The sequence below is a fragment of the Eucyclogobius newberryi genome, unplaced genomic scaffold (genome assembly GCF_026437365.1).
Source record: "Eucyclogobius newberryi isolate DKJ021-1_F unplaced genomic scaffold, fEucNew1.0.hap1 SCAF_2, whole genome shotgun sequence".
In the NCBI taxonomy this organism is placed as follows: domain Eukaryota; kingdom Metazoa; phylum Chordata; class Actinopteri; order Gobiiformes; family Gobiidae; genus Eucyclogobius; species Eucyclogobius newberryi.
In genome coordinates this window covers 46,057,770-46,070,223 of record NW_027315834.1, presented here as the reverse complement: position 1 = coordinate 46,070,223, position 12,454 = coordinate 46,057,770, and the positions used below count along the sequence as shown (strand labels likewise).

Below are 12,454 nucleotides of genomic sequence, written 5' to 3'. Positions count from 1 at the left end.
CGTTAACTCACCACACGGATTATAAAGGTTAACCACAGTAACAGCTTCACCACCCAGCCAGACCCTCACCGCCAGGGCCTCCGGCGCTTTACACACACTGACAACAACGTAATTTAGGTCATCTCGGACAAACACAGCCACACCTCCGCCTCTACCCTGCTCCCTATCATTCCTAACACACACATACCCTTGTATCCCAAAACCCCACCTAGGTCGTAACCAAGTCTCCTGCACGCACATAACGTGAGGCTTGTTCAACAAGGTAGAGACAAAATGCTTAAATTCCTGGCCATTAGCACGAAGACTACGCGCATTCCATTGCAAGACAACCACCGCCATTATGAGCCCCCGGAACCTGACGGCGCATCGGGAGCCCCCCCACTCCCACTGCCAGAATGGGGCAGGGCGCCCTCCCGCAGCGCATCCTCTATCTCCGTCCACTCGGGGCCCCCAGCTCCAAAGTACTTCCCTGCAGCCTTAGCGATGATCTTAGTCTTTTCGGATCTCTTCTTGGTTTGCCCAGTACAGTTAATCACTTCCACTATAAAGAGGAAGAAATCTTTCCTCTTCACAACCAGTACATCCTCCGCACCCACAGGGCCTCTGCCCGTGGAAGCCACACTCACAGGCATCCCAGTGGGGACCTCCCCCTGGCCGCGGGCAACGCTGCCCCCTCCCCTGTCGCCTAGGACACCAGCAGCACTGGCAGCCCCCACTGCATCCACCGTCACCTGACTACCAGACACCTTCTTGACCGCATCCGCGTAGGATAGGCCTTGAGAGGCTCTAACTTTTTGCACCTCAGCAGCCCTCTTGCTGAACACGCATCCCCCGTAAAAAACAACAACGACAACAGTTTGGATATTACGGCAACATAGAGGAACGCCTCGGTCCGTATGACGGGGAAGAAGAAGAGGAAGCGTGACCTGGTCGGTGACGATATGAACAGCGGGGAGGACTCCCCTGGAGCCACTGATCCTGTGCAGCGTAGGGCGTCTTCTTGCTCGTCTATGGAGGGCTCTCTCAGTGAGGAGCAGGGCGGGGGGGTTGCAGATGTCGGGGATGTGAGTTCAGAGTGTAAGGTGTTCATAAAGCTCGCGCAGGATAATGCGTCCTTTAAGGGGTGGGATCCGATGGCGTTGACAAGGAGCCTGACTGTAGCTGTGGGAGTGGTCAAGCATGCGAGTGTCCTTAGGGATGGCTCGCTGCTGGTCGTGTGCAAGGACGTGGCTCAGCAAAGGAAGGCGATTGAAGCTAAGTGTCTGGGGGGGAAGGACATTCTTGTGTCTGATGCTGTAAGAGGCACGGTCAGGGGAGTTATAGTAGGCGTCCCTATGACGACATCTGTGGATGACATAAAGGAGAATTTGACTGGAGCTAAGGTGGTGGATGCTAGGCGGTTGAAGATGACCCGGGATGGGGTAAGGTGTGACAGCCTGTCGATAATGATTAGATTTGAAGGTGGGATCCTGCCTCGTGTGGTGTGCGTTGGGTACATGCGCTATGGCGTACGCCCATATGTTCTGCCGCCCCTGCGTTGCTTCAAGTGCCAGCGCTTTGGGCATATTGCAGCGGTCTGTAGAGGGAAGCAGAAGTGTGGTAAATGTGCAGGAGACCACGAGTATGGGAAGTGTGACGACGGAGCAAAACTCAAGTGCTGTAACTGTGGGGGTGTAGTCCTCAGACTCTGTCGTAGTCCGTAAAAGTACTCCTTCCATTGCTTTGGTGTTACAAAGCCCATGAGGTCATGATATGTCTTTGTGACTAGAATAGTTGTTGTTGTTTCAGAGACCAACCGGCTTTATTCCAGGGAGACTCTTCTTCATCTTCCTCTCCCTCCCCGACGCTCGGTGCTTCCACCGTACAGCTTTATTCTTCAGGCTTCATTCTATAGGCTAACGTCAAAGAAGGAGAGGAAGACGAAGAAGAGTCTCCCAAAATTGTTGTTTTATGGCGGTTGGTCTCTGAAACAACAACAACTATTCTAGTCACAAAGACATATTATGACCTCATGGGCTTTGTAACACCAAAGCAATGGAAGGAGTACTTTTACGGACTACGACAGAGTCTGAGGACTACGAAAAGTCTGAGGAATAAAGTCTGGCGGTAATGCAACAATTGGATGCCAACCGCCATAAAACAACAACAACAACAACAACAAATATACGTAATTTGAAGAGCACATTGCTCACGCGGAAGCACTTCAAAGTAAACACACTTCAAAGCAAATATAAAATAAAACATTACTTGATTATTTATTTATTGAGTGTCTGTGTCATAAAGCAGACACTATATGTTCTTGTATTCCCATTTATTTTTCCATATCAGGATTTTTTACACGTACAACTCCTTAACACTTTCACAGATTTCAACAAGTTATACCTCTTTACGGTCTCTTTCACCATCTTAGTGGTGCTTTTGCTTTTGATATTTGTACATCTTGTACTTTTTTCAGTTTTTGCATATGCTAACGCTAGTGCTAATTAGCGTCAGCATTGGCGTCTCTGTTGCTAGGTGACGGAGGTACATGGAGGATGGGGTGAAGCCGGGTCACTGAGGCTCCCTCTCCCTTTCTCCCTGCTCAGGTCTGCATTCAGCACGATCTTGCAATTTGTCAGGACAAACAACTATTTGAATTGCAAACTATGCAATCATCAACGGTGAATTACTGAGCGTCATTGGTGCCGCAAAACGCAGCAGAAAACATGGAACGTGGCCGCGCGGGAAGGCGAGAGCCATCATCGCCGCTAGCGCGGCTTTAATGTAATTGTTGTCAATTAAATCTGACTTTTTATCTTAAGTAGTACTACCAGTACTACTTACACACATGTTGTACTCTTACACACATGTTGTACTTTTACGCAAGAATGCAGACACTCGCAATGGCTTCAGCCATTGCACATTATCTAGTTTTATATTTTATCGGTCAATCATGCTACTGCTAGACCTCCTTCCGAGAAAATAAAAAAGTCTCATATAAAGTCTTAATTTCAAGTTATTACAATAGTAGTCTTATTGCTAATACGCACAATTTTTTTTGTAATTTCAGTTTTAACCAGGATATTTCGAAAATCCTGCATATGCCGTCAAAGCTATAAGGAAATTGTGATACGCACGTTGGCATGGTTACCCAGCGTTAAGTACAGCCTGTGTTATATCAGCTTCCTTCACTGTGACGTACACAAATCATGTAGAAAATGACCAAAACCAGGTCAGGAGAGAAATCAGCAGCAGAGGCACTTGGCTGCACTTGTGTATCTATTCCTGTGGTCCTTTCCCAGGCCAAGTACCACAAGTGTGTTTTTATAAGCGTAACCATGGCGATCTCCTGGCCTCTGGACCTTTCCCGGCCACTTTGTCCCCTTCGACTAAATGAAGAGGCTCACGGTGTTTCCCTAATCCTCAACTGACCAATGACGAGTTGTAGTAGTAGTAGTTGTAGTTGTAGTAGTAGTAGTAGCTGTAGCTGTAGCAGTAGCAGTAGCAGTAGCAGTAGCAGTAGCAGTAGTAGAGATATAAAGTTTATACAATTTACCTCGTCACACAGGTTACCAACGAGACGCTCTGCTGCCCATTTATGCAAATATAAGCGATCCAAGCAATTTTTTTATCAAATCCAAGAGCTGTTACAGTTACTGTGAAAACTGTAAAATAAGTTATAATGTTACATAAATTATAGAAAACAAAACAAGTGCCTCAAAAATGCACGGGTCACACAGGCCTCACAAAACCCTTAAACAGAATCAAAGTGACAAGTTAAAGGGAGAAAAACAAACTCCAGTCTTCAAACACAGGGTCAGGTGAACAAACAAGACACCACCCCATTGCAGCCATGTTGGGAAGGGTAAATATTTTGTTGTGAAATTTCTCTTCTAAGGATTGTCAAGAAATAAAATAAAACAATAGAACAGAGTTGTCTTTCCTCAAAAGTAAATTGTTTAATTCAGTTTGAAATCTGAAATAATCTTTCCCTCACACAAGTTTCGCCTGTCGCGCTCGTACACTTGATCTGGCCCAACAAAGGGAGCCACGTTCATCTTATAGATTACAGGTCGAGCCGATGGTCACATCACCTACTTCAATAGGAAAATTGACAGGAAAATGAATAGGAACATTTCTTACTGGCAGGAAGGCAAATGGCACAGGAAAAATGACTGCTGGTCACATTTGCATCAAGTCAATTCACACCCATGTCTGTTATTCTGAAACAATGCCCTGGAGAAAAGATCATACTGGGCATCCTGGGAATCCTCTCCAGAATGCAGCTGGCGCGTTCACACGGTGACGGAATCTCCTTTACATCGAAGTGGTTGTTGTTGTTGAAGTTGTTTTGTGAATCTGCTTTATTTAATGTACTACTACAACTACTACTACTACTACTACTACTACTACCACTACTACCAGCACCACTACCCTTTTCGGCGTTTATTTATGCATCATAAGTCACCAGACGCTTTGTGTGTGCACAGCCTCTAATTGCTGTTGTTTGACATGAAGTTTCGGAGCTGAACAGATGTTTCTTTCAGTAAAAACAAACCAAAACAATAAATAAATTACCAAGAGTCCCTAAGGCAAAGAGCGGTGCCAGTTTGTCCCTATAAATACGACAAAAACTTGTCCCGTCCCTTGTGGTCCTAACATGGCACTGACTCACCTGAACGCTGGCATCACGTGTCGGGCTACCTTTACAGCAAAGTATATCGTCATTTTTTGCGTGATTATTCTGATTTTGCACATCTCCATAACGACGGTGACAGCGTTATTATCCACGGAGCGCGTTGCCAGAGGAAGAGGACATTATCACAGCGGGACGGTACAGATCATGTTTGCCTCGTGCGGGGTAAGACGGGCTTAGAGGAGGAGATGAAGCGGGAACATGCGCCCACTGCGGTTCTCCTCGTTCAGAAGAGCCGGGTTGAGGCGAGGGTCAGCGAGAGGATCGCTATAAATATTCATGTACAGTACATTTTACAGTACTATCAAAGCCTGGAAATACTGCTGAAGACCCCTGGAAAATATGAATGTGAAATATGGTTAGGCATTAGAAGAACTTTTTCTTCTGCTCCTTTAGCTCATGTCTTTGGTAATGTCGTGGTGAACATCCTGGTTAAGCCGTACAATGAAAGAATATACTACTACTGCTACTACTGCTACTACTGCTACTACTGCTACTACTGCTACTACTACTACTACTACTACCCCTACCACTACCATTCCTACTCCTACTACTACTCCTCCTACTACTACTACTACTACTACTACTACTCAATTTTTAAGACCCTTTTTTCAAAAATATATCGGGAGGGGATTGTATCGGAATATACAAGTATCGGGATACGTATCGTATCGTGACCCTTGTATCACAATATGTATCGTATCGTGAGGATCTTGGCAATACCCAGCCCTACCTCCTATTACTCCTACTACTCCTACTACTCCTCCTCATACTACTACTACGACATCTTCTCTAGAATATTTTTTAACATATTCCCAATTCTGACAATTAACTCGTCTTATTTTTACACATTATATCACATTATATCATGTATATACTAAAAGCATTAATTCATTTTAAGGCAATACCTCATTGAGATTTGTGTTAGAACTCCATCTACCGGCCGCAGAGGGAATCGCCATGCGGAAATTGAAGAAAAGCTAGCTTGCCCCGGGCACGCCGACGCAAGCGTGGAATCGTAATGCTGAATGCATTGCAGAAATGCTCAGAGCGAGTCACGTACGATGATTTGTGGAGCTCCGGGTGTCTACATAGTGTGTCACAGTGCTGGGAAAATTGAAACGGAGTGTTTTCTGAGGCACAGAGGGAAGAGGACATGCAAACGGGATTCGGGAAACGGTTGTGTAAATGCCAGTCTTCCCTCCAAACCGGAGGAACGATGTTATAATATGGTTAAACTTCATGTTATAATGTGGTTATAGCTCAGTGTGGCTTAATATGTGTCCTTTAAGGAGACGGTTCCCTGGACAATGGTCTTGACCGGTCCTGACCATTTCCCAACACATTTTTTCAACCCTAAAGTCAATATATTCATAAATGAAACCAATGACGATCAATTGAACGGTCACATGTCCTTAAAATGAAACTTGAAAAACTGGATCACCCGACACAAAACTAAATCTGCAGTGAATGCATTATTTTTCTCTTTTTCTTTCTCAGGCGGAATTCTCGGAGATCAATCTGGCGTCTTACGTGAACTCGGGGTGCACAGTGGACATGCAGGTGACGAGAGGCGGCACCAAAGTGGTCAGGTAATGCCCTGTCTGCACGTATGACACACGTAACGTAACGTGATGTTAACTGATAACAATTTTTATCATTTTTAGCAAAATTAAAAATATATTTATTGTAACTGCATTTTAGTTCAATGAGTCGTTCGACCTGTAGGGGGCGCTTTAAAGCCATTCTAGAGCCATTCAGTAAAGTTCTAATTTGTGTGTTTTCTTTTCAGTATAGAAACACATATTTAATGTACTACTACTACTACTACTACTACTAAAATCTGGGTTTATGTGTTTTGTTATTATTTATATTTAAACGTTTTTATTATTATTATTTATTTCTATTTACTATTTCTATTTATGATTTATATTATTATTGTTATTTTTTCAGCAAGACCAGACCCACTAAACAAAATGAACACAGGCAGCACACGACATCTACTGACAAACATCGCGACACATTAAACAATTTTGTCAATATCCAAATTAAGTCAAATGTCTTTTTTCCCCGTCGTTTCATCCTTTTTAATTATTTATTTTTGATGACCTTTTCTCCCAGCTGCCAAAAGTTACCCAAATATTCCCGCTCATTGTTATGATAAAACCCCCATTTTTTACTAAGATTGTTTTTATTTTTAAAGAACAAAAATATATACAAACATGCACAACAAAGCACGAGCAGAGAAATAAAAACAGACATAAATTAAAAGACATCCCACAAATCAATAAGAACTAACACACAACTGAGCCCAAACAAAGTCCCATTTTGTCCGACAAATTTGTCCATTTTCAAATTGACTCGGAATGGGATTTTTCTCCATTTGTCGGATGTCCAGTAAATGGTCAGTCCAGTCCTTGATCGTCGGTGTGTTTTGTGTCATCCATTTCTTTGCGATTGCCTTTTTTGCTGCAGCCAGGAAATAGCTTCTGGTTGTGTCCCAAATACAGAGTCATGAGGCCCAAATACAGAGTTCTGAAGCCCAAATACAGAGTCATGAGGCCCAAATACAGAGTTCTGAATCCCAAATACAGAGTCATGAGGCCCAAATACAGAGTTCTGAAGCCCAAATACAGAGTCTTGTGGCCCAAATACAGAATTTTGAGGCCCAAATACAGAGTTGCGAGGTCCAAATACAGAGTCGTGAGGCCCACATACAGAGTCGTGAGGCCCAAATACAGAGTCGTGAGGCCCACATACAGAGTCGTGAGGCCCACATACAGAGTCTTGAGGCCCAAATACAGAGTCTTGAGGCCCAAATACAGAGTCGTGAGGCCCAGATACAGAGTCGTGAGGCCCACATACAGAGTCGTGAGGCCCAAATACAGAGTCGTGAGGCCCACATACAGAGTCGTGAGGCCCACATACAGAGTCGTGAGGCCCACATACAGAGTCGTGAGGCCCAAATATAGAGTCGTGAGGCCCAAATACAGAGTCACCTACCCACATACAGAGTCGTGAGGCCCACATACAGTCGTGAGGCCCACATACAGTCGTGAGGCCCACATACAGAGTCGTGAGGCCCAAATACAGAGTCGTGAGGCCCACATACAGAGTCGTGAGGCCCACATACAGTCGTGAGGCCCACATACAGAGTCGTGAGGCCCAAATATAGAGTCGTGAGGCCCAAATACAGTCACCTGCCCACATACAGAGTCGTGAGGCCCACATACAGAGTCGTGAGGCCCACATACAGTCGTGAGGCCCACATACAGAGTCGTGAGGCCCAAATACAGAGTCGTGAGGCCCACATACAGAGTCGTGAGGCCCACATACAGTCGTGAGGCCCACATACAGAGTCGTGAGGCCCAAATATAGAGTCGTGAGGCCCAAATACAGAGTCACGAGGCCCACATACAGAGTCGTGAGGCCCACATACAGTCGTGAGGCCCACATACAGAGTCGTGAGGCCCAAATATAGAGTCGTGAGGCCCAAATACAGTCACGAGGCCCACATACAGAGTCGTGAGGCCCAAATATAGAGTCGTGAGGCCCAAATACAGAGTCACGAGGCCCACATACAGAGTCACAAGCTCCAAATACAGAGTCACGAGGCCCACATACAGAGTCACAAGCTCCAAATACAGAGTCACGAGGCCCAGTGGGATGGTGATGTCATAAATTGTGCGTAAGGCTTTGTTGATCTCAGTCCAAACCTTGTGAACAACAGGACAGTCCCAGAACACGTGACAGTGGTTTGCCTCCTGCTGCCACATCCTCTCCAACAGTCTGCACTTCCCTGCGAGTAATGGGCACTTTGACATTATAAAGTCGGCCCACCACATTGCTCCGTTTCCCCGCCTTCTTGAGAAAAACACGTGTACTGAAGCGTTGTATACCAGCATAATACGGAAGAAAAAAACATATATAAGTAGCACTGGAGTATAAGTCGCATTTTTGGGGGAAATTTATTTGACAAACCCAAGACCAAGAACAGATATTTCAGCTTGAAATGCAGTTTAAAATAATAACAAATGAGAGAACATGGTGAATAGGTGTACGTATGCTAACGCTAACACCTTCAGCTACATGAGGCACAGACAGAACTGTGGTAAGTGTCTGGTATATTACCGTAACATATTAACAGATAACATAAAGCATAAAGAACATGCTAACAAGTTTAGCAAAGCATCAGTTTTACCCACAACTCCACAAATTCCAGAGGAAATGCAGATTCTTCTTCTGCTTCGCTTAGAGCCTAGAGCGCCCTCTTGTGGCTGTCAATGTGAAAATAACTATTAATATCACATATAAGTCGCTCTGGAGTATAAGTCGCACCCCCTAATCTTATGAAAAAAGGTACAATTTACAGTCCGGAAAATACAGTAATTACGTAAGAAAACAGAACTTATCAGGTTTTACAACGTCTGATGGAAATGACAGGAGCAACATTGAGCAGGATCAGAGTCACGCAGTCATTTCGTCCCGTCATTTTTTGAGATCTCTGCGTTTGAATCTCGAAGCCGACGTGATGTGCGCGGCCACACAGAACCGAACACTTTGGCTAATTGCGTCTGATTGATAACTAACAAGTCACAGAAGGCAAAATAGCTCCATCTGCAAACACTTGAGTTTTTACAGGTTAAACCTCGACTATTTCACTGCTAAAAATACACATTGCGTCATCCCAAAGTTTCTATTTCGGAGTTCATTGTGAGGTCAGTTCAACGCTGCAACTGTGACTGAACGGCATCAGGGATTTAAATCTTTTTGTCTTTTTTCAACGTACATTATCCAACATCGAAGTTTTCCTCGTTGCAGATAATTTGCTTTACCTTTGCTTTAAGTATTACATCATTACATAGTAATACTTCAATGCATGAAGATGGAGATGCTTTTTTTCAGGTATCAAACTATAACATACGGTAAGTAGATAATAATTTGTGTTCATTGTAAAGCGCAATATTGATCTAAAACAGCGGCATAATAAAAGTGAGTCCCTAAGCCCCGCCTCTCAGCAGCAGATCAACAATTACATGATTTTAGTTTTGAAAAAGTGGCTACGTGACATTTTTTCATCTTGCATCACTCAAGAGTCTTCATTTTTCAAATAACCGCTGCAGGGGTGTGGTTCGGGGGTAAGGGGGCAGATGGGTGGGCGGGGCGAGGGGGCGGGGCGGGGCGAGGGGGCAGGTGAGCACTCAGGCCTCAGTTGCAGGACAATACAGTTATTTAAACATGCATAAATCAATCAGAACACAACTTTTAGCAAACTTAATGATGAGGAAACACTGTTATAACAAGGTTAACGCTCATTTAAGTTCATTTTACATAATATTTCCCCTTTAAAAATGTGTTTCTGTTTCTACTTCACAGTTACACCATTGAAATTGTACTTTTTCGGCAGATGATTTGATTTTATACCACCTGCTATTCCTCACACACACATGTCTTTGGACAGTGGGGGGAAGCTGGAGTATGAGGGACAGGGGAAGAACATGCAGACTCCACCCAGAGAGACTCTAACCGTGCACCATTTGCCTTCATATTTATAGCATTGCCTCGTATGTGTCTGGTGACCTGGTGACCTGGTGACCTTTGACCCTTGTGTCTCTGAAGATGTCGCCACAGTGTCTCTGTGTCAGCGCTGACATCAGGCACTGCCACAATCACATTCAAGAGATACAGAACGTGTCAAACTAAAATCTGAATATTGCAATTGTTGTTTGGAGATGTACAAAACTAGAACATATAAGTAGTATATTGTAAATAATAAAAAAAAACACTATTAATTAAAGGTGCTGTGCCTGATTTGTGCCGTCAAAACATGTTAAACACAGAACTAGTTGATTTTAAACTTTCCTAACGCATTCTGAGCTTCCTAATGAATCACCGCTAGAGCATTTCACAACTTTATAGAGCTCAGAACCAAATGTTACTGTCACGGTAACGCTAACAAACATTAGCATGCTAAAAGGACTTTCTGCTGTGGAGAATAAAGCGCTTTATAATTAGATGCAAACAGCACACAGCGGTCACCAAGAGCTACTTTTACAATGTATTTTGTACTGGAACAATTCTTTTTTTTATTTTTTATTTTTATTTATTGCTTTATTTGACAGGACAGATGTAGTGTGAAATGGAGAGAGACGTTCTGCAAATGTCGAGGGCGGTGGCAGCAACCACACACGTGCGATGCCCCATCCACTGCACCACAAGCGACAGCTTTGAGCACATTTCTGATGAATTGTACTCAAGGTCTTCATTTACATCATTTACTACAAACACTGGACCCTCGCCGCGCCCACTGGACCCTCGCGGCGCCCTCTGGACCCTCGCCGCGCCCACTGGACCCTCATCGAGCCCACTGGACCCTCGTCACGCCCTCTGGACCCTCGCCCTCTGGACCCTCGCCGCGCCCACTGGACCTTCGCCGCGCCCTCTGGACCCTCGCCCTCTGGACCCTCGCCGCGCCCTCTGGACCCTCGCAGCGCCCACTGGACCCTCGCTGCGCCCACTGGACCCTCATCGCGCCCACTGGACCCTCGTCACGCCCTCTGGACCCTCGCCCTCTGGACCCTCGCCGCGCCCACTGGACCCTTGCCGCGCCCACTGGACCCTTGCCGCGCCCACTGGACCCTCGCCCTCTGGACCCTCGCCGCGCCCACTGGACCCTCGTCGCGCCCTCTGGACCCTCGCTCTCTGGACCCTCGCCGCGCCCACTGGACCCTTGCCGCGCCCACTGGACCCTCGCCCTCTGGACCCTCGCAGCGCCCACTGGACCCTCGTCGCGCCCTCTGGACCCTCGCCGCGCCCACTGGACCTTCGCCGCGCCTTCTGGACCCTCCACCACTGGACCCTCGCCTTTAGTGGCTGGTTCCTGGTCGTTTGCCTCAGGAGCGACGTGGCACACGCTGTGGCCCGTGTCGTCGTGGCGTGCTGTTGTCGCTCTGCTGTACTCAGCCCTTTAGCTGCTGCTGTGGTCAAACCTCCCGCTCTGCTCTGGCTCGGACACAGGAGGACACAGGAGGACAAAGGAGGACACTGGAGGACACAGAATGACACAGGTTGACACTGGAGGACACTGGAGGACCCTAGAAGACACTGGAGGACACAGGAGAACACAGGAGGACACTGGGGGACACAGGAGGACACAGGAAAACACAGGAGCACACTGGAGAACACAGAATGACACAGGTTGACACTGGTGGACACAGGAGTACACAGGAGGACACTGGGGGACACAGGAGAACACAGGGGAACACAGGAGGACACTGGAAGACACTGGATGACACAGGGGGACACAGGAGGACACTGGAGAACACTGGAAGACACTGGAGGACACTGGAGGACACAGGAGGACACTGGAGGACACAGGAGGACACTGGAAGACACTGGAGGACACAGGAGAACACTGGAAGACACTGGAGGACACAGGAGAACACTGGGAGACACTGGAAGACACAGGAGGACACAGGAGAACACTGGAAGACACTGGAGGACACTGCGTTCAGTTTGACAACACATTTTCATATAGTTTAGTCAAGATTTAGTGAAATAAGTAAAGGTTTGGTCTCGTTCTAATCGACAAACATGTAATGTGCCGAGTCGACTAAAATATCTTTAGTCACACACTGCCCGCCCAAAAAAAGTTGCCTTCAAATCAAATAGGTCGTCTCCTCCTGCTGGAGAACTGCTGCAGGTGACGATCTTTCAGCTGCAACACGGTATTTAAACCCGACTGATGCAGTGAGCGGCGTTCTGAAACAACCGTGTGGA

General features: G+C 46.1%; 1 protein-coding gene across 1 annotated transcript in view; it reads left to right on the top strand.

Moving 5' to 3' along the window:
* The window catches only part of syn3 (synapsin III), a 128,608-nt gene that overhangs the window by 20,713 nt on the left and 95,441 nt on the right, over window positions 1-12,454 (top strand). The window contains exon 3 of the mRNA XM_072453534.1: window positions 6,176-6,267. Coding sequence (XP_072309635.1) covers window positions 6,176-6,267 — 92 coding nt within the window. The remainder of the gene's footprint in view (window positions 1-6,175; window positions 6,268-12,454) is intronic.